At 34.5% G+C, this 21,457-nt stretch overlaps 3 protein-coding genes, 1 long non-coding RNA gene and 1 pseudogene across 6 annotated transcripts; 1 reads left to right on the top strand and 4 right to left on the bottom strand.

The window, feature by feature from the left end:
• Window positions 1–48: 48 nt before the first annotated feature.
• Window positions 49–1,936, bottom strand: LOC112099231. The gene is made up of 3 exons (XR_002906038.1): window positions 1,608–1,936; window positions 425–591; window positions 49–310 (listed from the first exon to the last, which is right to left on the bottom strand). It is a non-coding gene; the product is annotated as an uncharacterized LOC112099231 (long non-coding RNA).
• Window positions 1,937–3,801: 1,865 nt separating this feature from the next.
• LOC18044368 (cytosolic sulfotransferase 12) lies at window positions 3,802–5,145 on the bottom strand. Of its 2 annotated transcripts, XM_024186394.1 has the most exons (2): window positions 4,045–5,144; window positions 3,802–3,820 (listed from the first exon to the last, which is right to left on the bottom strand). In XM_024186394.1, exons 1-2 carry the CDS (start codon window positions 4,996–4,998, stop codon window positions 3,815–3,817), a joined length of 960 nt encoding a protein of 319 aa, XP_024042162.1. In that variant the 5' UTR covers window positions 4,999–5,144; the 3' UTR covers window positions 3,802–3,814. The 2 variants fall into 2 exon arrangements, with proteins under 2 accessions (XP_024042162.1, XP_024042161.1); XM_024186393.1 differs by lacking the exon at window positions 3,802–3,820 and having other exon boundaries at window positions 3,885–5,145.
• Window positions 5,146–9,327: 4,182 nt separating this feature from the next.
• On the bottom strand, window positions 9,328–10,701 carry LOC112099181 (annotated as a pseudogene).
• LOC18044367 (translin-associated protein X) lies at window positions 10,555–14,398 on the bottom strand. The gene is made up of 8 exons (XM_006437793.2): window positions 14,215–14,398; window positions 14,003–14,109; window positions 13,217–13,296; window positions 12,733–12,874; window positions 12,506–12,655; window positions 12,029–12,230; window positions 10,963–11,058; window positions 10,555–10,884 (listed from the first exon to the last, which is right to left on the bottom strand). The coding sequence occupies exons 1-7, from the start codon at window positions 14,306–14,308 to the stop codon at window positions 10,964–10,966; spliced, it is 870 nt and encodes a 289-aa protein (XP_006437856.1). The 5' UTR covers window positions 14,309–14,398; the 3' UTR covers window positions 10,555–10,884; window position 10,963.
• Window positions 14,399–14,527: 129 nt separating this feature from the next.
• LOC18045193 (D-aminoacyl-tRNA deacylase) lies at window positions 14,528–19,516 on the top strand. Of its 2 annotated transcripts, XR_002905962.1 has the most exons (10): window positions 14,528–14,731; window positions 14,875–15,058; window positions 15,153–15,295; window positions 15,406–15,469; window positions 16,314–16,366; window positions 16,664–16,719; window positions 17,182–17,256; window positions 17,767–17,955; window positions 18,706–18,947; window positions 19,063–19,516. XR_002905962.1 is itself a non-coding variant. In XM_006437792.2 (9 exons), exons 1-9 carry the CDS (start codon window positions 14,630–14,632, stop codon window positions 18,791–18,793), a joined length of 954 nt encoding a protein of 317 aa, XP_006437855.1. In that variant the 5' UTR covers window positions 14,528–14,629; the 3' UTR covers window positions 18,794–19,003. The 2 variants fall into 2 exon arrangements, 1 of the variants encoding a protein (XP_006437855.1); XM_006437792.2 differs by lacking the exon at window positions 19,063–19,516 and having other exon boundaries at window positions 18,706–19,003.
• The last annotated feature ends 1,941 nt before the right edge of the window (window positions 19,517–21,457 follow it).

Here is a 21,457-nt window from a genome sequence, read left to right as displayed (position 1 = left end):
TCAAGTTACACATACATTTATAGTTTTATAACACTTCTAATTGACCAAAAAAATTCCTGAAATTAAAATACATAACATAAGAAGCTCCATGTTTTATTTACATATCGGGTAAAACATGTATAACAAAGCTTTATATACATATACAAGTTCTACAATATACACACATAAACGTAAAAACAACATTTCCCATGCTGCCTTCTTCCATTCTGTGCATCCAGTTCTGCAATTTTGTTTCTCTTTCAAAAAATATTTCCCAACTTTGCCTCCTGGGACGCAACCCACAAACTTCCTAATTGTTGCATTGACACATCTACATTTGACATTAACCAAAAGTTCCGTCAAATTACATATCAACCAAGATAATAACAAAAAATTTTCAGGAAATATGCAATGGCCAACGTCATTGTTGGCCTTTTTTTCTCACCTTCTCCAATTCTACATTTGTTCCTAGATGCACCGCTTTTTTCATTCTTAGGTGTCATAAATGGTGATGGATCATGTAACTTCGGAGCATAACTGACTAATGTATCGAAAGATTTTCGGCGCTCTGTCAGCACTGCACCCACTCTTGCTTCTTATTGCATCCCTAATCTAAATAAACAAAATATTCTGAAGCTCCATTTATGTAAATGCTAATAACAGAGTCAAAATTTAAACTTTTCCCTTAATTTAGCAAGGACATCAAGGTTTCAATTTGTTAACTGATTTATATATTCTAGTTTTGATTTACAGATATTGCAGGCATTGCGTTGAATTGTACGAACTGCACAAAATGGCACCGCGAATAAAAGGAAAATATTGTACAGAATAGAATATTTTCTATATAACTCCTATATATTCATCATACTCTGCGAAAACAGTGAGAACAGAACAAAAGGAAAAAATAAAATTATTAATTCTACAGAACCCCAAATAAGAGAAAATATTGTTATGGAAAAATGAAATTAAGAAGGTATTTTAGCTTCTTTCCTTCATTCTCAGAGAACTACAACGTAACATGATTCATGGTGGCTCTGAAAAACAACTCAAATCATAGATACTAAACAAACCAAAGTACAGATGCACAGCAGCAGAAGCTAGCAGCGGCATACAACCCTCATTTATATTAATAAATAAACCAAACTACAAATACTCAGAAGAATAATCCAGCAGCAGCAGATTAATCAATCACCAGCATACAAACCTCACATATATTCATCATATTAACCAAATATATGGCCTTGTTGGCTCTGAATCACAAATCAAAACAGAGATACTAAACAAACCAAAGTACAGATGCACAACAGCAGAAGCTAGAAGCGGCATACAACCCTCATTTATATTCATAAATAAACCAAACTACAAATACTCAGCAGAAAAATCAATCACCAACTTACAAACCTCACATATATTCATCATATTAACCAAATATATTCATCAATTTTAGCAAAATATTTCCGGGCTAACGCTATTCAGACATTTCATCGAACACTTGATGAATATGGTCCATTTAAGACTTTCAAGCAGGATAAATTAATTATACTTATAATTGCGAAACCAATCTATGATATTACTCCAACGGAAAAAAATAACGACATATATTATAAATTTTTCAAACACTCTCTAACCTGTGAAACTGCAGCTCCCCGTCATTTCTCCATGTACTAGTAACGGACAAAACTCTGAAACCATTTTTTCCCCCTCGATTTTCAGCCTTTGTTCAATACAATCAAATATAAAGCTATATGAAATTTTCGAATATTTACTTGCAGCAGCGAGCTGTTGCTTCTTCAATAATCCTCTTTCAAAAGCCGCGTAAATTTTTTCTCTTTCCAAATTTTCCTTTCTTTTCAAAAATTTTAGTGATTACCGCCTTACCTTCAACCGGCTGTAATGATGAATTTGTGACCTTGACTTTACCGTTGACCCATTTTGCAACTTGTTTTCATCCGGTTGCAACAACATTTTATTACTCCCCCATATTAACACGTGTTCCACTTACAGTAATTAAATAGTCATCTCAGTAATGTTTCTTACATAAAATGTAACGTAAGCTTACCCTTTGCTTAATATTACAGCTAATGTACGTAACTCAACTGCAGGCTGCAGCCATTTATTGATGTACAGTCGTCTGCTTTTACTAGTGATCGTTGGCATCTTTAAATTGTCATGTACGGCGTTCGATCTTCCAACATCATCGTTTATGAATCACACCCACCATGATACGGACCCAATTAAGACCCGACGATTGATTATTGTCACATGTGATATTGCATATTTTAATATGGCCCTAATAAAATTAATTGTTTCTCTGTTATTCTTATTATGAGAATTTTTTTTTTCTTTTCAAAAGAATAAAAGATTTTTTTTTAATTTTAAATCAAATTGCAACTTGAATATTGAGCTAGAACGAGTTAAATCTATTTTTTAATATGTAAAAGAAAATCAATTTTATTAATAAATATGAAAGAACTTAAATTTTAAATATTTAGCAGAAAATTAGTTTTTCTAATACATATAAAAGAGCTTGAATCTTCAATTTAAAAAAAAATGAAAATGAAAATGAGACGTTAAGAATGAAGATGTAAAGCACTCAAGATCTAATACTCCCCCCCCCCCCCCCCCAAAAACCCCATTTTAAACCCCAAATGAAGTATTGTATCCCTCATTCTGGTCATTAGCTAACTATTTCTTTTAACCATTTTTATCTTTTTTTCTTTAAACAATAGAGCTAGGTAATTTTTTTTTTTAAATTTCAAATACCTCGTTTAAGATTTAAGCAAACTAGCTTAAGAGTTAAGAAACTTATGCACCTTTGTGAAATACGTACTTTTTATTTTCTGATGACGGGCTACGTCCCTAGTTACTTTGGTTTGTTTAATGTTTATCACACGATTCTTAAGTAGACAGCTCTCAATTTTATTAACTTGGAATCTGTCAACCTCAATCTTTGACTTCAAATTGTGATTTAAATTCCATGCACTCATTCCATCGAATGTTGTAGATTAGATTAGTTAAAGTAGCGTCCGTTCGAGGTCTGGGAATGTAGATTCATTAAATATTTATTGGAAGAGATTTGCCGCCCTAATGGTCCTACCCGGCTCGAATATGAATTAGTCAAATACTAATATAATTTTCAGATACCAAATAATTTAATATATAAAAAAAGCGTCCGTCCATTCTATTTTATTAATAATAAGAGAGAGCATGATAGTTTCTACTAATTAAAGTTGTTTTTTTTTAATCACTTAAGCCTTTTAAATATTTTGTACTCAGTTTCCTTGTTGCCGTTAAATGTTAAGAAAAGAAGCACGCGAACCATGTGATCTTCAATTTAAAACGTGACGAAGACAATGCATGCATCGCTTTTTTCTTTTTTTTTTATAATACCAATACGGAATTCGAAGATAATATTGGGCGGACTTATTTTGATTTGAGCAGGGTATGACATTTAAGGTACCAAAGTTCTCTTAATAAGTATTGAAGACAACTGCATTCTTAAGTCTCGAAATCAGGACCACGGATCACTCTCTTTGTATCAATGTCTTTTTTCGAAAATTCTTTGTATCAATGTTGATATTAACATGTCGAGATTTTTTTAGTATTGCAGCAATTTACAGTTTAGTCAAGTGGAGAGACAGGTCTATAGGACATTTGGTATCCAAATTAACCTTAAAAACTAACCATTAGTTGGAGTGGTTCCTCACTTCCTCTTATACGTAAGCTTGTTTATTTTCTCTCTTGCGGCCAACTCAACTACTCAATAATCACCCGCTTACACTAAACTCACGCCTCTGTGAAAGTAGTCCATCACATTCCATGCAGCTACTGGGGCTTAGATCTGATACCACGAATTGGGAGTCAGACCTAAAACACCTAGGACATATATTACCAACACATAAACAAGAGAAACGATGTAGATTAATCTAAACACACAAACATTATTGTAAAAGACGAACAACAGCATCAACACATAAACAATGAAACATTAACCAGTCTACGAGTCTAGAACTTTAATCCAAAGCCATGCAATTTTTGTTCAATGATTTGGTCCAAACGTCCTACCATTTCGGGTGTCAGGTAATTCATCCAATCTCCGACCACACCTCGCCGGAAAAAGGTGTTGTACCCTTCGCCGGAGGACATTTTCCCGTTTCTGTTGACCTCCAAGTTGCTCAAGTTATCAAAGCTACATAACTTCAAGATATCATCCACCAGACCATTCGCTTCTTCTGCTGGCGAAAATGGACATCCCCAGAACTCAGCCAGCATCTTCAAACGAAGACTGGGCTGTTCTTTCAGTTCTTCATACTTTAAGAAGAAAACCCTGTCAGGTTTTTCCATGCTTGCCTTCCAGTAGCCCAAAATATGATCCCAAAAGGGCCCATACAAACTCACTCCCCTGCAAAACTTATCAAAAGTTTCTTCAAGAGAATTTGTACCCTTTTCTTCGGGTCTCAGCTTGTTGGTAAAGTGCCAGAGCGACACAAAAATGTCCTTAGGGTTCCTACACAAATACACAAGTTTGCAAGCTGATGATGAATCTTTAACAGATGCAGGCAATGAGACAAAGGGCAAGTGGGTTGCAAAGAGCCTTGGAGAGGTCAAGGTGGTGAGGTCAGGAACCTGATTATCAACATATAATTTAAGCTCAATGAAGGGTACAAGCTCATGAGGATTGTTGGTAAGCAAAGGGTGGTTACAGGGATTATCAACATAACGCAAACGGTTGACTATGGCAAACGTTATGGCCTTCAGCCAAGTGGTGCCTGCTTTTGGAGTGGTGACAAGGAGAATATCAGAATCCTGAGCTTGGAAATGTTTTTGACAAGCAAGAACACCTTGTAACTCCCTGCTTGTGTGCCAAAAGCCTTGGTATTGATAGAGATGATCGACAACCCAACCCGTTTCTGCGGGAAGGGAGGAGATCAACTCCCTGCATTCTTGTGTAAGTTCGTCTTCTTGCAAGTATTTAGGAAGGGAAACAGCTGAAGGTTGAGTTGGCACAGAAGTGGGCATGATTGGCGAAGCCTGAATATACCTGAGAACTTGGGGTCTTGGTTGTGCGCTGAGCAGGGGAGTTACTTGTGCTGAATTTGATCCAGTGTTGATTTTTTCGTGTTGCCCATTTATATCACGCAAGTCTAGCGAGGTTGTTGGTACGAAAAAGAGACCAAAGGATGTGATATTATAATTTGGGAAAATTATTATTACACCATTTTTATTTATTGCATCACTTTTTTTTTTTATCTTATATTCATCCAACCACTACAAAATTTTAATATACTCTCTCCACTTCCTTTTTTTTTGAATTTGTATCAATTAACTATTTTTGCACTAATACCATTAAATAATTTAAATAAAATGACAATTTTACCCCAAATAAATTAAAAGATCATTTTATCTTATAAAATCTTTGAAAAATAAAAAAAATTATAATTACAAAAATACCCCTAAATTTAATAAAAAAATCCCAAAATTAGAATTTTTATTTTTAAAAAAAATTATTTTAATAGAAAATTATAATTATAAAAATAAATGCAAAATTTTGGGATTTAATAAAAATCCCCTAAATTGTTACAATTTTGGGATTTATTTTTAATAAATAAATTCAGTTATTTTAATAAAACTTTACAAAATTATAATTTTTTAATAAATAGACTCAGTTATTTTTTATTAAAATTTTACAAAATTATAGTTTTTTTTAATAAAAATAACTTTTAAAATTTTACAAATTCTAAATTTAATAAAAGTTAGATGAGCACCTCTATTTGAGATTTATTTTTTTATTAAATTTAGGGTATTTTTATGATTATAATTTTTTTTTATTTTTCAAATCTTTTATGAGATAAAATAATTTTTTAATTTATTTAGGGGCAAAATTATCATTTTATTTATATTATTTAACGGTGTTAATGCAAAATTGACTAATCGATACAAATTTAAAAAAAAAAGTTAATACAAAGTACATATTAAAATTTTATAATAATTCGTGAACATCAGCCAAAACAGAAGTGGTACACCGATAATTTTCCTATAATTTCCTAGGATAGGTTGGCATGAAAAATAGACTAAAGGATGTGATTTTATAGCTAGTGTTACTTCATTATTTTAACCTTTCGTTAAAGTCGTTTTGTCTAAATCATTTAATAGAATTGTCGTTTCATTTATTACGTGAGCTTTTCTATCAAATGAGTGCATGTAACGCCAGTCTTGCAGCATGCCATCGGTTGTGGTGATGACCGGTGATGTCTAATTGGATTCTTCTTTTCCGGCCACAATTAGTGGAGTTCGCAATGAACACGCGTTTCCCTTTGATTGGTGACAGCACTCCTTTGGCCAGAATTATTGCGAACGAGGTACGGAAACAAGAAGGAGACGAATTCGTTCAATTCAATCATTCAATGAGCCAAAAAACAGGAAGCTTCAATATGCAAGAGCGAGAGATGACTGGTGACTAAGAGACAACATGGAAAGGGGGGACGCGGTCACGAGGGCTGCACGGTGGTTTGGTTAGTCAGAAGTGAGAAAAGGGTGAAGAAAATTATACGGACGGACCACAGTGCCATGTGACGGGGCATAGGCCGCGACAGTCTTGTCCATGTCTCTCTCTTTCTCTCTCTGAATCAAAGTCTAGCGAGGTTGTTGTTGGTATGAAAAAGAGACTAAAGCAGCAGCATGTGATATTATAATTTGCTAGGATACTTCGTTATTTTATCCTTTCGTTAAAGCCGCCGTATAGTTTTGTCATCTTTCTATTTAATTTTTCTGTTTAAATATCAGTAAATATTAGGACACTTTTTTAAAAAAAAATTGAAATGAAATGTATTTAGGGAGTAATATTTCTTTTACTCTAGATTTCACCACTTTTCCTCTATAGTTTTCTTAATAATCTCTTAACACTCTTATAACAAATTTTTTTACAAAAAAACTTGTTCCAACCGTAAAATCACTACTTTTTTTGTTTGTGTTAAATTTTATCACCACGAAGATAATAAAATACTATGAAAATTGTTTGAGGAAAAAAATTAGAAAATTCATATGAATAAAGGGTTCTCCCAAATTACATTGATTATATAACTTATAATCCAGTTTTTCAGTGTAGGATAATAAGTGAATTTTAAGTCACTGTAAAATATATTGAATTAGGGAGACAGACACTCTATCAATCCCTCTCTCTCTCTCTCTTTCGTTAAAAAACTTTTGCTGGTGTTGGGGCCCTCTTTTATCTCTTCGTAATTCTGGCTCGACTCATGAGATATAGGATTCTTACTTTTTATCATCAAATGGATAGTAAATGAAAAGCCTGAATTACTTCTTTTTTAGTATTTACATGGCTTCTTCTTCAATCTAAGGCCACGGGATTCCTGCAGGAAAAAAACAAAACACAAAAAAGTTGCAGTTCCTTCAAATTTTTCAAGCAAGTCATGAAAAGTTTGGGGATTTACTCTCACGGCAAAAATTGTAAGAGTGAGTTACTTTGTAGTACATTTATTTTTTCATATAATATTTTGCATATCCCTAGGTTTAAATTTAAATGGCCTTTTAATAATGACAAAAAATCCTAATTTTCTTCTCCTGTTTAAATAGCCTTCCATCAAGAATTCATAGATGTGAGGTCTTTGAAGTGAAGTTGTTAAATCTCTTTTTATTTTTATCTTGTGAGAAGATTTTGATGCTTGATTCATGCATCAGGGTTGACACAATAAGATTAGACATGAGGCGCTTACGAGTGAGAATGTGAGATGCTTTGTAAAACTCACTTTGTTTTCATAATGAATTGTTTTGTGGGTAATTTTTAAAAACCTCCCCTGAGGTTTGGGCTTGTTGCAAGTAGATGGCGAGAATTGATTTATTTGTAAAAAACCTCCTACCGTCAGTTAAGTTTAACATTGACCGTTAGTTGACCGTGCAAAGACAATATTACCCTTACCCTTAACAATAGTTTGTAAACGAAAATAACTATAAAAAAAACCAAAATTATTAGCTATTTTACACTTTTTAAATTATTGATATTTTCTTAAAGTTTCTATAAAAAAGTTAAAATTAAAAAATTAAAAAATCTTTTTTAAATTATTGATATTTCCTTAAAATTCCTACAAGAAAGATAAAATTAAAAATTTAAAAATGAAATAGTCATAATCTTTAACTATGATATTGTAAATTTTTAGAATTGACAAGGATAAAATTATCAAAAAATAGGGTTTGTGCTTTTTGCACCAATAATTTTAGTTTTTTTTTAGTTATTTTCGTTTACAAACTATTGTTAAGGGTAAGGGTAATATTGTCTTTGCACGGTCAACTAACGGTCAATGTTAAATTTAACTGACGGTAGGGGATTTTTTACAAATAAATCAATTCTCACCATCTACTTGCAACAAGCCCAAACCTCAGGGGAGGTTTTTAAAAATTACCCATTGTTTTGTCTACAAATGGATATAATCACGTGTCAAAGTTTACCATAGATCGTGACGTAATCGTGACGTGACGTGATGTGATCGTGTCGTGACGTGATCGTGATCGTGACGTGACGTGACGTGACGTGACGTGTCAAAGTTTACCGTAGATCGTGACGTGACGATCAAAGATTTTTACATAAAAAATCATGCATCTCGTGGATTTTTATTTCCCCCCCCCCCCCTTGTTGTACTTATTTAATAATTAGTATTTGCTTAAACATCACTGAGTCATCATTTGTGAAAGTTTTCGGTATTTAGAATATTTGATATTATAGGAAGTGCTGCTTATTAGCCGGAAGATACTGAGAATCTGTTGTGTTGAAAAATTTGGGAGTACCAAATGGTTGTGGCTCAGTTGGTAGCGTAGGCTGAGTTTGTGGGAAGAATTCTCGGATTCGATCTCCACTAAATATGTTATTTAAAAGGGATAAAGAGCTTTAATTGTGACTACACCCCGAATTCAGATTAATTGAGACCCAATGCGGTCGCCGGATACCAAATAACTTAAAATATATATATATATATATATATATATATATATATTGGGAGTGTCTGGATGTCATTATGATTTATTTGACTGATTGATTGAACGGGTAAATCCATTGCATCTCTAATTCACATCCATTCTGGAGTAGAGGGTTTGGGAAATTTAATCAGTTTAGTTATAATTTTCATCAGTTTAGTTATATTTATTATTTATGGTTATTTTAGCAGTCTTAATTATTACATTAAGAAGAGGCATGATGCAGACATTAAGCACACAAACATGATAATGAAGTCAAATAAACAACAAGAAGAACGACAATTAGAACTTCAATCCACTGCCATGCAATTTGTCCAGACATTGCAACTTTTCAGGTGCGAGATGATGCATCCAATCGCCGGCCTCTCAGGTGATCAGTATTCCACTTTCGGTGACCTCCAAATCGCTCAAATTATCAAAGCCACATAATTTAACAACATAATCCACCATGCCATTATTCTCTAAATTCCTCCTGGTGAAAATAGGCGCCCCGAGAAGTCATGTGCTAGCCTCTTCAACTTCAAATGAATTATATTGCGGGCTGATCTTTCATTTCCTCACACTCAAAAGAAAATCACTTCGTCAGGTCAGGTGTTTCCGAGCTTGCTTTCCACTTCCAGTATCCCGAAGCATGATCCCAAAAGGGCCCATATACACTCACTCCCCTGCAAAACTTGAACAAAAGTTTCTTCTAGAGAATTTGGACCATTTTCTTTTGGTCTAAGCTGTTGGTAAGACGGCAGCAGCGTGACACAAAAGTGCCCATAGGGTTCATGAACGAACACACAAGTTTGCAAGCTTGATGTAGGCAATGAGACTAAAGGCAAGTGAGTTGCAAAGAGCCCTGAAGAGGTGAAGGCGGTGAGGTCAGGAACCTCATTCTCAAGGTAAGAGTTTCATCTCCAAGAAGGGTGCAAGCTCGTGAGGATTGTCGGCGAGCAGATCGGCTTGGCGCAAAGCAAACTGTTGGCTAGAAGGCAAATGTCAAGGCTTTTATCATTGCACAAAACAATGTTATTGAGATCCGAGTTGTGCGCTGAGTACAGGCGTTTCTTGCCCCTTGTGTTTTGTATCAACTCTCGAGCGTATTTTACAAAATTAACTAAACCAACCCATATCGCTTATATAATATATTATTGAATAATGCTATAAATATATCTAAATGTATATCAACATTGTCTAATAGGCCTCTCCTTGCAGCTTTCAACAAGAAACACATCGAAATGATCAAGACACTATCAAAACATGGACCAAGAAAAATTTACAGATTAAATAAAAATTGTTGATGCAAGAATGAGAACAATTGCAACTAGTTCTACTGCCCAAGTAGTAGAAAAATCCACACACATGACCAACCAAACGGCAAAATATCAAATGATTCTGTAAGTTCCCCCAACCACACCCCACACCCACCCCCCACCCCCCCACAACACCAAAGAAACAAAAAGCAATGCCTCTATAAGCTACTTTCCCGCGTCATTGGCAAATAACAACACCTGCTCTGCTCACTGAAGAGTATCATTTAATCTTGTGTTTTAATAAACTAGTACAATACTTTCACAGTCCAGTGCCGCTACAAGCCCACAACCAAACTTCACGTTCAAAATTTTGACAAGTTGCCAAACACCTGTATAATATATATTAATACATAAAAGTCTTAACACTAAGAATGTTAGTAGCACCAAATTCTACTTTGGCCTGTTGATGCTTTCTACAGGAAATGAACTGTACATGACCCATCTAGGAAAAAGTAAGCAAAACCTCTTGCGCATGCACAGCTATTACAAAGTATTGCCTACAATAAACCATAGAAAGAATATCCACCTAGAATCTTCAGTAGACAAATGGACTTTCTTTGCCGGCAAATGTCTTCTCTTCACAAACAAGTAAATCTATCCTCTCAATTGTATCCAGACATAACAGCTGTCGGGAGAACAAGTGGGTTAGAGTGATACTTGATGTACCAGTGACAAAAAATGACTAGGGTGAAATAGAAAGTACCTCATGACTGCATGTCAGGCACTCCCATTAGGAAACTTGGATCACTGGATCCAAGCAGTGTATACTCTGATCCTATCACATGCACACTCAAGCAAGCTGCACCAGAAACTCAATTAGGGCATCCAATATGAAAAACATTCAGGGAATTATATCCTTTTATGCAGATGTAAGAAGGAAAATAAAACAATAATTTTACATTTAACTTATAGTTTTGCAACCAAAAGAATACAAATATTGCAGATAAAAAGATTGGTCTGAAAGATCAAGTTAAAAAGAATATGATTTATTAAACATAAGCTCTCTAACTCCCTCAACAATACCTGGAAAACATTTATCCTTCATTTATTACATATTTGCTTGGATATAGGATTACAGAGTTTACAAACAAAAACACAAAAACATTCTCGAAGCAAGACACAGAAGTTGTTTTCATTCCATGAGGCTCTTTTTAGATTGAGGACAACCTCATGGCTGCTGCAGTGTGTATGTAACATTACTAATAATCCACTGATTCACCATATGGAACTTCAAAAGAAGGCAGCCAACTAATGGAATTAAGTGACGTGAATGCATATGGTTTGAGTTTCTTCAACCCAAACCACATCAGTTTGCCCACCCCTACATGCAACCACTAAGTGACTAAGAGACACCAAAAAAATCAAGGATCACCTTTACATGTCCATGAGCATGGTGCTCAAATTCAAAATTATGAGATTGTCTTCATTTGACAAAATTAAAGTGAAAAAAACCGCATCAATCCATTCCACAACCTCCCAAGAAAAAGATAAAAAAAGTCCAGATATTTTAGCTTTCTTTTCTAAGCATATCATGACTGGCAATGAAATCCCCTCATCATGACTGGTAATGAAATCCCCTCCTCACCCAGGTGAGTGGGGTTCAAACCCCTGACCTCTCATATCAACCCAAGAGAATTTACCAAAGAAATAGCTACCGCTCAGAGTTCAGATATTTTTGTTATAAGGTTCAAGTCTAGTAATAAATATCCTATAGTTAAAAGACATGATGTTGCACACAACTTTGGTTGAGGAAACTAGTAATGCCATACCATTCTCTATTTTCAACACACTCTGAAGCATTGTATCCATCTTTGTCTTCATGTCAGAATTATTATCCATAAGTGGAACAACAAGTGTCAGCTCCCTATAGATGTCACGTGAAAACCTGCATATCTTCTCAGCAAATTCAAGCTCCCCATCTGATATTCGACCAATTGCCAACCGCATCAGTTCTCCTGTCAAGTCCGCAAGCTATCCAAAGAAAAGTAAGCACCTCAAACATATGCATATAAACAAGTGCACATTTTGTGCATGCGACTGTGCGCATTCAGTTCAACTGTAGCATTTAATCTTGTCAGTGAAAACAATAGAATGGAAAAACTGGGATCAAATAGATCATTCTAATATCACAAGAATTTGACTTCATGTGCAAGGAATCTGTCAAATCCAATTGCCACCTTTCCTTTGGAAGTAAAATAATGAAGCTGTTTGACATGCAATAAATTAGTATAAAGTTAAGCAATTACCCCCAGGAGATAGTCGAGGACATTGATTTGCAAAGGCTCGATAGCTGGATCACTGAGTGGTAGTAAACCAGCATTTAGCTCTTCAAGATCCAAAAGAGTTCCAGTCCTGCAGAATTTACAGAATGTTGCAGCTTCAACATACTCTTGCACCTGAAAGAACACAAGAATAAATAAGCCAACTAGACAGAATGTTGATAGCCTCAAAGGGTGGGGGAAAAGGACTTTACCCCAGGAGAGTAGGCTCGTCTTAGTTTCCAAAAATCAGTCCCCTGCAGTTCTTTCACCAATCGGGAAATATACTGATCCTTCACTGCTTCTAAATCGGCTTCGGCCTTTTTCAAAACTTCCTCTTTGTTGTCCCTACTGATTCTGTCATCAAAATGAAATTATAACTCCTGTATTTCAATTCCTACTAGCAAAATGAGGAAGATAAGAATCCTAAAAGTAAAGCCAAAGAATTAAGTTGTTCTAAATTTGCATAAAATACAGAATCGTCACTTATAACCAACAAATTACCTTGCAATAAGATCAATATTCAAAAGATGCATGGAGTAAAAAAACTTTACCGTTCATTTACACAGAAACTGAGAAATTTTAAAAGTACATTAAAATTTTTCCCATAAAGACCTCCTAGAAAACCTAAAAAAGCATGTAACAGAAAAAGAAGCAGAAGACGAGACAGCAGGAAAAGAAACTGCAAAATCTTTTTACCTGTGCACCTGGAAAATGACTTTTTTGCTATTAATTGTGATATCACGACTTGCTTTCACCACTCTTTCCCGCTTTTCATTCTACAAACACAAAAATGTTTAAAGGGTAATTAGACGAAAGTAAGTTTCAATTAATGTAAAGCAAAGCCATGGATAGCAACAAATGATGCCAGGTAGGTTAGTGCATAACTAGAAATTAAAAAAAAAAAATTGCAAAATATTTCAAACACTTGCAAACAAACAAGCATTGTATATAGATCAATATTCAATATGTCAGTAAAAGTTTGAGCACCTAAACATCCAGCTCCACTTCTAGAATGCACTAATATGCTGTTTCAAAAAATTGATATGACTCTGTAAGTAGTTCCCATTTTCAATCAAGTTTGGGGATTGTGAAATATTTCACTTTTCATCTCTCTCTCTCTCTCTCTCTCTCCTTGCATAAACTTCACATAAGGTGTTTGTTGAATTCTTCAGACAGTATATGTCTCTTAGCAAAAATAATCCATCAAGTTGCAGATTCTGAAGCTCATAATCTTCAAGCACCCAAACTAGCGTTGCATTCAGTTAAACACACAAATGGATTGGAAAAATCCATTAAAAAGAAATAAAAGGTATGCATAAGGCTATTTCAAATCCTATTCCAAGCATCTTCAGCACATGAACATAGTGTGTGTGTGTAATGATGATGATGATAACAACAGTGAAGACAAGCTAAAATTCATTATACTCTCCGCATTATAGTTAAAAAAAGAAAAAAAAGTATTCAAAGAAAGGGAGAAAATACGAGTTCGTTTAGGTAGCCGGCATAATTAGCAAAGGCGTCCTTCATGTAGGATTCAGTGGTTATAGTCCTCGGCCTTTTGGCTATGCTCTGAAGAGCTGTCCCTGACACTATCGTTTTCATTGATTCAGTACTAGTGACTACTGACTTAGCTAGGGTTTTTGGCTTTGATTAAAATAATTAAATTAAAGATGAGAAAGTTTGTTTATACTTACATTGATGGAGGCGGTGGGTTTTGGATTTGGAAGCCATGATTATGGGTGACCGCGAAGATGAAATCCAGCTCCTCAATGCCGGTGCGTGAAACATCTATCCGTTTGCCACCTACCCTTAAGCTTGTTATATTATCTTATTCTTGAGTTAATATTTTCTTACCGTTTATCCGTTTTACCCTTTCCGGTGTCGTGGTCATCACGTTAGTCTGAAGGTCCCCAGTTCGATCCTGGGCAGCATCAAATTCCTGCGGCTAGGATCAAAACCGCTTAACGCCTTTTTATTTTTCTTAAAAAAAAAAAAAAAAAACAATATTACAAGCCTTGGCTGCCGCCACTGGTATTTGAACGACTGACTTGTGTAAGCCTTGTTGATTTAAACTCGAATAAGCAAATCAACAGAAAGCAGAAACGCGAAATGGTGATCCTAATAGTAGCCACAACGATCGATCCGGCCTCCATTAACCCGGCCAACGCCCTTTTGGCCATGCCCGGCTGGAAACCCGGTCCCTTCTTCCAGGTCTCTCATTTATTGTCTTTCATCCAGCAAGCACCCGACCAATTTGATCTTCACTCTTATTCTTACTTATAATAATCTTATTTATTATTAATTATTTAATATTTTTAATCATATCTATATAATAATAATACTACATACAACAGGACGATATGAAGAGCTTCGTGAATCAAGAAGTGAGAGTGTTACAACACAACAAAAGCATCATAGCAGAGGACGATCTAGACAAGCGTTGGCAGGAGGCTACCGGCGAAGTCGTTGGCGAAGTTATATTTTTGAGCAAACACACTGCCGTTTCGAATCGCCCCGCGCTTACAGTTCATCCAATCGGTACAGTTTACGTGCTTTAGTTAATTTCTTTAACTTCCTCTTCTTAATAATATTAATAATATACTTTAATCATTTATTCTTTATTATTTGGCAGGAGTGCCTCATTTGCGTGAAGGAGAGCCGCTGCCACAAGGTGGGAGGCCAGGCTGGGCCGCGCCGCCTAATCCTAGGATAGGCCCGTGGCTCAGACTTTTAAAGAAAATTGCTCTCTCTCATAATTTAGTTCCTGAATTTGAGGTATAATTAACTTTTTATTCACTAGATTAAAAACAAATGGAATATTTTTATTTCTTTTAGTAATGTGAAGTTGCATTTTTATTATTTTTAATTGTTTTACATGAATGTAGATTACATTAGAGGGTACTCACCATGGACCTGTGACTAGTAAGCCAACTATGTTCCTAGAGATTGGTAAGTTTATGACTTTAAATATATCACATAGATTTCAATCCTCGTGTTCACTTTGCATGCTTAACGACCGTTTTTGGATTTTACAGCTAAATGGTTATTTCTGATTTGCAAACATGGTATTGGTAATATTATCATGGGATTAGAAATTCACATCTTAGTTGAAGTTGTGTCTTAGAAGCTGAGTTTGCATCAACTTCTTTTTTCTTGAATTATTGTTCATCAAAATAGCTTCATTTCAGCAGCAATACTGAAGTTGACTTTATTTCTCAAGACTGACAAATATTTGATCATTCTACTATTACTGTTATGGCAACATCCGTGCGAATATATAGTTTTTTTTTTCTTAAGAATTAGTAATTGAAAGTGAAAAGGGGGGACCCTTTGTCGGCTCATAGTGACAAATCATTTCATCCCTTCCAGTTTGCTTATGGTTATATCAGGACACGGGTCCTGATATTCAGTTTTGCTCATCTTGAAATATCAAATATGACCATAGGCAAATATAGAGGAAAGAGGAGATTTGAGTTTGGGAAGCAGCTACTGTTAATCCTTTGATAAGACCATTCTGATTATGATTCTTGGAGAGAAATAAAGAAGATATAAGATAACATGGCATAGCCATTCTGTTCAATTATCTCATTATGATGTTGCTTCCACTGCTTTGAATTGACTTGAGCTTGTTGGGTTAATTAATGTTGCCTGTAAAAATAACTTTCATACCTTTTTATCTTTTAAATTGGTCTCTGGTAGTGCATCATGTTGAGTCTCCTTAAAGTCTTTATTGTATGGCAATATGTATTTGAAACTTCTCTTTATACTTGAGCGAATGTTCTGCTTGCTTCAGGTAGTACAGAAGAATACTGGAAGAGACAGGACGCTGCTCAAGTCATTGCTCTAGTTGAGTAAAACTTCATGCTTTTGTTATTCTGCAGCAGTCATTCCATGTCCCTGTTATTATTATTGTTCTTGCTTAACTTTTTGGCTTCCCTATATTTGTATGAGGATAAAAGTTCATTTTATTTTGGCTTCTGGGGTTAACCTTTCTGGTGTTGGTTTCTTCTACTGCTTTGCTAATACGAAACACCAATTTTTTAAACTGAATATGGATAACTTATTGGTTAAATATTTGTATATTAAGAAGGTTCTCATGAGTGATTTTGTTCTCTAACTTCCTTTTTGTATTTGTGTTTGCAGTTAATTTGGGATGGACTTGGACTTGGAGGAGGCGATGCTGTAGGAAACTGGAATAGGTACCAGCATGATAACTGAGACATTAATTGTTAATCTAATGTATTTACAAAAGATTTTCTCAAGTAGTATTGCTGCATTGCTCAATGTTTCTATTTGCTCTGATAGAGAAAAACTCTGTTTCTCTGCCCAAGTAGACTTATTTCAGAATAAAGTTGATAAACCAGCATGTTTATATGCTTTTTTGTGGTGCCCTGGCTATTTCATATGAAATTTGCATTTTTCCATGAGATAGCATGTTCACTAAATGCTTGCTCCATTACCATGTGAAGTTCTTCATTATGTTTTTGGCTGCATTTTCTGTTGATGTTTTTTTATTGTTGATAATTGCATGCTTGTGAGCCACTGCACCTGACAGAGAAACTAATTTTTATGTAAGTTTATCTCCTTCCAGCAGTAATCAGATATTTACAGTTACCTTATGGCGATTTTCTGACTTGGTTCTTGATTTATTGTTATCCAAGGGAGAGTGACAAGAACAAGGTTCTTCTTGGAATCGGAGGAGGACATTATGCACCTCGGCATATGGACATAGTTCTGTAAGTGATTGTCATCTATCGGCTTTCTTATCACATATGACTATAGTTGATAACTTGATTTATAAAAAATTTTATGTGCCAGCTTGGCCAACAATGTTATAGTATTTTGGGTTCTACTAAATTTTAAGATTAAGCAAAAACATCTAAATTTACATGAGTATGTATATTTTCTACTTTACTTGTTAAGTGAAAACTTATACAATAGTGCAATTGCCTCATATACACCATTTTTCATTTCTCAACGCTACCAAAAAGTGTTGGGATTTGCTTCTAGAATTATCTTCCATGAGGAACTCAAATATACTGGATCCATTGCTTGTTCTCTATTTGTGTGTATAAGTGTCCATGACACTGTTAATGGACAACAAATAATTAACTTTCAGCATCACAGCATCTTATACTCAGGAAGTTGTGTTTGCCAAAAGATGCTCTCCTCACCAAATTTTGAAGGATCAGAAGTGAATAAGTTTTATTTGTTTTTTAATGGACCATTCGTTTACATAAACGTAGGAAAGATGATGTTTGGGTAGCTCACCTACTTTCTGGATATTCCTTGCCTATGGAAGACCCAAGCCAGTCAAAAGTGGATTCAGAATCGAAAGAAATTGGTGGAACTTGGAAAGAAGCAATTAAAGCTGCATACGAGGCTACCAGATCAGCTTTTCCCGGTGGGGAGATTCTGGCACATCTTGATCACAAGTGAGTCAGCTATAAAGAATACTTTAAATGCAACTCAACCTGCCATTTGCATGTTAAAACATGTGAAATCAATTCTATTTTGGTCATTATAGGGAACTTGAATAACGAGATTGAAAATAATGTTTAGAAGCAGTTTAATGGCACCTTCATTCTTTTCTAGTAAGATTAGAAAACATTTATAGACACATACTGTCTATTCTGGAATGATACCTTGGAGTCTCGTTAAAATAGTGTGAAAATTTCCATTTATACTTGAACAATGAGGAAGAAGATTGCATATGCACCTCCGACTTGATAGGCTAAGGGTCACATTATGCTTAGGATGTGGCAAAAAATTTTGGAACACATTTTTGTTTTCCAATGATCTGATTGTTTCTCATAAAGACTATAAAAAATTATGCAATTTACAATCTTTAGAATCTATCTTAGACTCATGCTAGTCATTTACAATGGAATGCTGAATTTCAGGATAAAACAGAAAGCCAAAGTGATTATCAAAACAAATTCTTGATTTTTCATGCCATTTCTTGAATTGAGTGAGGCATTTAACAATTTTAGAAAGAGAAAGCAAAAAGGAAAAGGTGGTAACTGATGTTGAATTTAGCATTTAAGAGTTTTGGTTTCCTGAAATAATTCAATGCATCATTTGTTATATCTTGCTTGCTTTAGATGTTGATTTTTCATGACTGATGTAATTTTGTCCAAGCACGCTTTAGTTTGTCAACTGCTTACGCAAATCACTGGTTGCAGGAGTTTTAAGGGCTGGCAGAAGAATGCCATTATTGGGTTTCTAAGTGAGCAGAATATCAAAGTAGGCAAGCCGAATGATTTCATCTGATAATCATGTTTGGTCTTGTGGACGGTTCATTATTTCTAGAAATAAGTAAGCTCGGGGATTCAGCAGATTGGTCTTCAGGAGAAGGCTGCCTAAGACCAAGAGCTTGAGATTGAGACATACTTATTATATTAGAAAAATGTAGAAGACAGAAGAGGTATGTTACTGTCTGTAGACATAAATGTATATAAAAATGTATGCCTTGGTGCTTTATATATTTTTTGAATGCCAACTTTGAATTTTTTAGCTTATTCTTGGCCATTTCCCTGAAGGATGATGGAGGTTTTACGAATAATTTTTTATAATGGGGGTTGGAGCTCGTTGGAATTTTTTGAATTCAAATCGTTTACTTCAAACTGGGCAGCTGGCATACGGCATACCTATATTGAAATAAATCTATATTGCGTGGACAATAATAATGAAGTTTGTCAAATTCGTTGTCATGAAAATTGAGGAGATCAGATACCATAGATGTAGAGTTAGCTTTACAATGCAGTCGGCGGTGGTGGTTGGAAAAATTGCACCAAAGCTCACTCATTTGCGTATTCATTGGACCATTAATATATCTTATCAAACATAAATGGGCGGTTTCTACATCATTCAGTAGACTTCGGCTTTAAATCTTGAAAATCTTCTCATCTACAGACTAGAGAGGTCCATGGAGCATGCAACTGCAACCAATGCTCTTTCAACCGTTGACTTTACTATCCCTTCAACTTTCAAATATTTTTTACAGTCTATATCTAAGATGATGTTACATTGTCATTAAATTAGAAGGTAATACGTGCCTTCTGACTTTTCGAATTTCCTTTTTTTTTAGGTATAAAGAAAAATGAATTGATTAATTTCCTTCGCTTACTGCTAAACTTGAATGGTAAGAGAACATTGAATGAAATGTTCGATTATGTTGAAACCGCCTTAAATCAACTCGAAAATAACCACAGCCTTGAATGAATAGTCTCGCGTATGTGTGCGTTAACAAGGTTGATTTAGCTCTGATGTGATGAGGATGTGACGACTACTAGGGTAATAGGTAACTGCTTATACCCTCATTTCTTTTTTTTGGGGCTCAGCCAAGGGTAGACAAGATCCTTCCCATTTGGGAGTAGTAGGGATGGCAATGGGGCGGGATGGGGGTGGGGATGCCTACCCCATTCCCCACCCCATTAAAAATTTTTGCCTCCATTTCTCACCCTATTCTCCAATAAATTTAGTGGGTTGGGGATGGGGAATCCCCACGTGGAGAGTGATTCCTCAATCCTCATCCCATTCTTCATTTACTTATTTTATAGTAGATATAAAAATATGATTTTAGTAAATTAAAAATTAGAGACTTAAAATAAAATCATTACCATATTATAAAATATTGAAATTTTTTTAAAAAAATCTCTAAAAATTTGAAACAATATCTTAAAATTATATTAAAAGTGAAAAATATTTAAAGAGAGCAGCTCCTTAAAAGAGAAAAAAAATATAATAATGTTTTAAAGTTGAAAAATATTGTAGGGTTTTCTTTTATTCATATTCTATTTATATTACATAAAAATTAAAAAAATTATTAATTGACATTATAGTTGATAAAATAACGATTATTAAATAAGAATTAAAAACATATTTATATATAATGGGGATTGGGGTGGGGGTGGGGTGGGGAGTGCAATACCAAACCCCACCCCGTTAACAATTTGGGGATTATTTTTCCCCCACTCCCCACTCCATTCCCCAAAAATTATTAAAAATTTTTCCTATTTGGGGTGGGGCTCCATGGGGCCCCAAACCCGTGGAGGATTTTGCCATCCCTAGGGAGTAGTGTTAATTTACGGATAATTTTTAAAAACCTCCCTGAGGTTTGGGCTTGTTGCAAGTAGATGACGAGAATTTATTTATTTGTAAAAATTTAAAAAAAAGATATGTTTTACCCTCTTTAAATTATTGATATTTTTTTAAAGTTCCTACAAAAAAGATAAAATTAAAAATTTGAAAAATCCTCTTTAAATTATTAATATTTTCTTAAAGTTCCTACAAAAAAGATAAAATAAAAAACTTGAAAATGAAATAGTTATAATCTTTACTTATGATATTATAAATATTTGGAATTGACAAGGATAAAATTGTCAAAAAATAGGGTTTGTGCTTTTCGCGCCAACAATTTTAATTTTTTTTTAGTTATTTCCGTCTACAAACTGTTGTTAAGGGTAATATTGTCTTTGCACAGTCAATTAACGGTCAATGTTAAAGTTAACTGACGGTAGGTGATTTTTTATAAATAAACAAATTCTCGTCATCTACTTGCAACAAGCTCAGACCTCAGGAGAGGTTTTTTAAAATTACCCGTTAATTTACTATGCTATGATTGTCAGGAGTACTGTGTTTTGATAGTCAAGTTGCGTGATTGATTTTGATACAGTGCAGTGGTCCTAAATGGGACTTCAGGAGTTGTTGGTAGTGGTTTATTTTTAATACATTATATAACATGTTTATTGATCATTATAGTAAAAAAAAAAATTACAGATTTTGGTCAATTTTTTATTATAATATTTAATAAAATTGTAATCTAATATAAAAAATAAACAAATGGTAATACTATCAATTGCTTGAAAAAATTATTCGTTGGGCAAATATCAAAAGAGTACCTAATCAAAGCTAGCTCATCGTTTTGGACATGCC

The sequence above is a fragment of the Citrus clementina genome, unplaced genomic scaffold, assembly GCF_000493195.1.
Source record: "Citrus clementina cultivar Clemenules unplaced genomic scaffold, Citrus_clementina_v1.0 scaffold_4, whole genome shotgun sequence".
Taxonomy (NCBI): Eukaryota; Viridiplantae; Streptophyta; class Magnoliopsida; order Sapindales; family Rutaceae; genus Citrus; species Citrus x clementina.
This window is presented reverse-complemented; position numbering and strand designations above follow the sequence as displayed.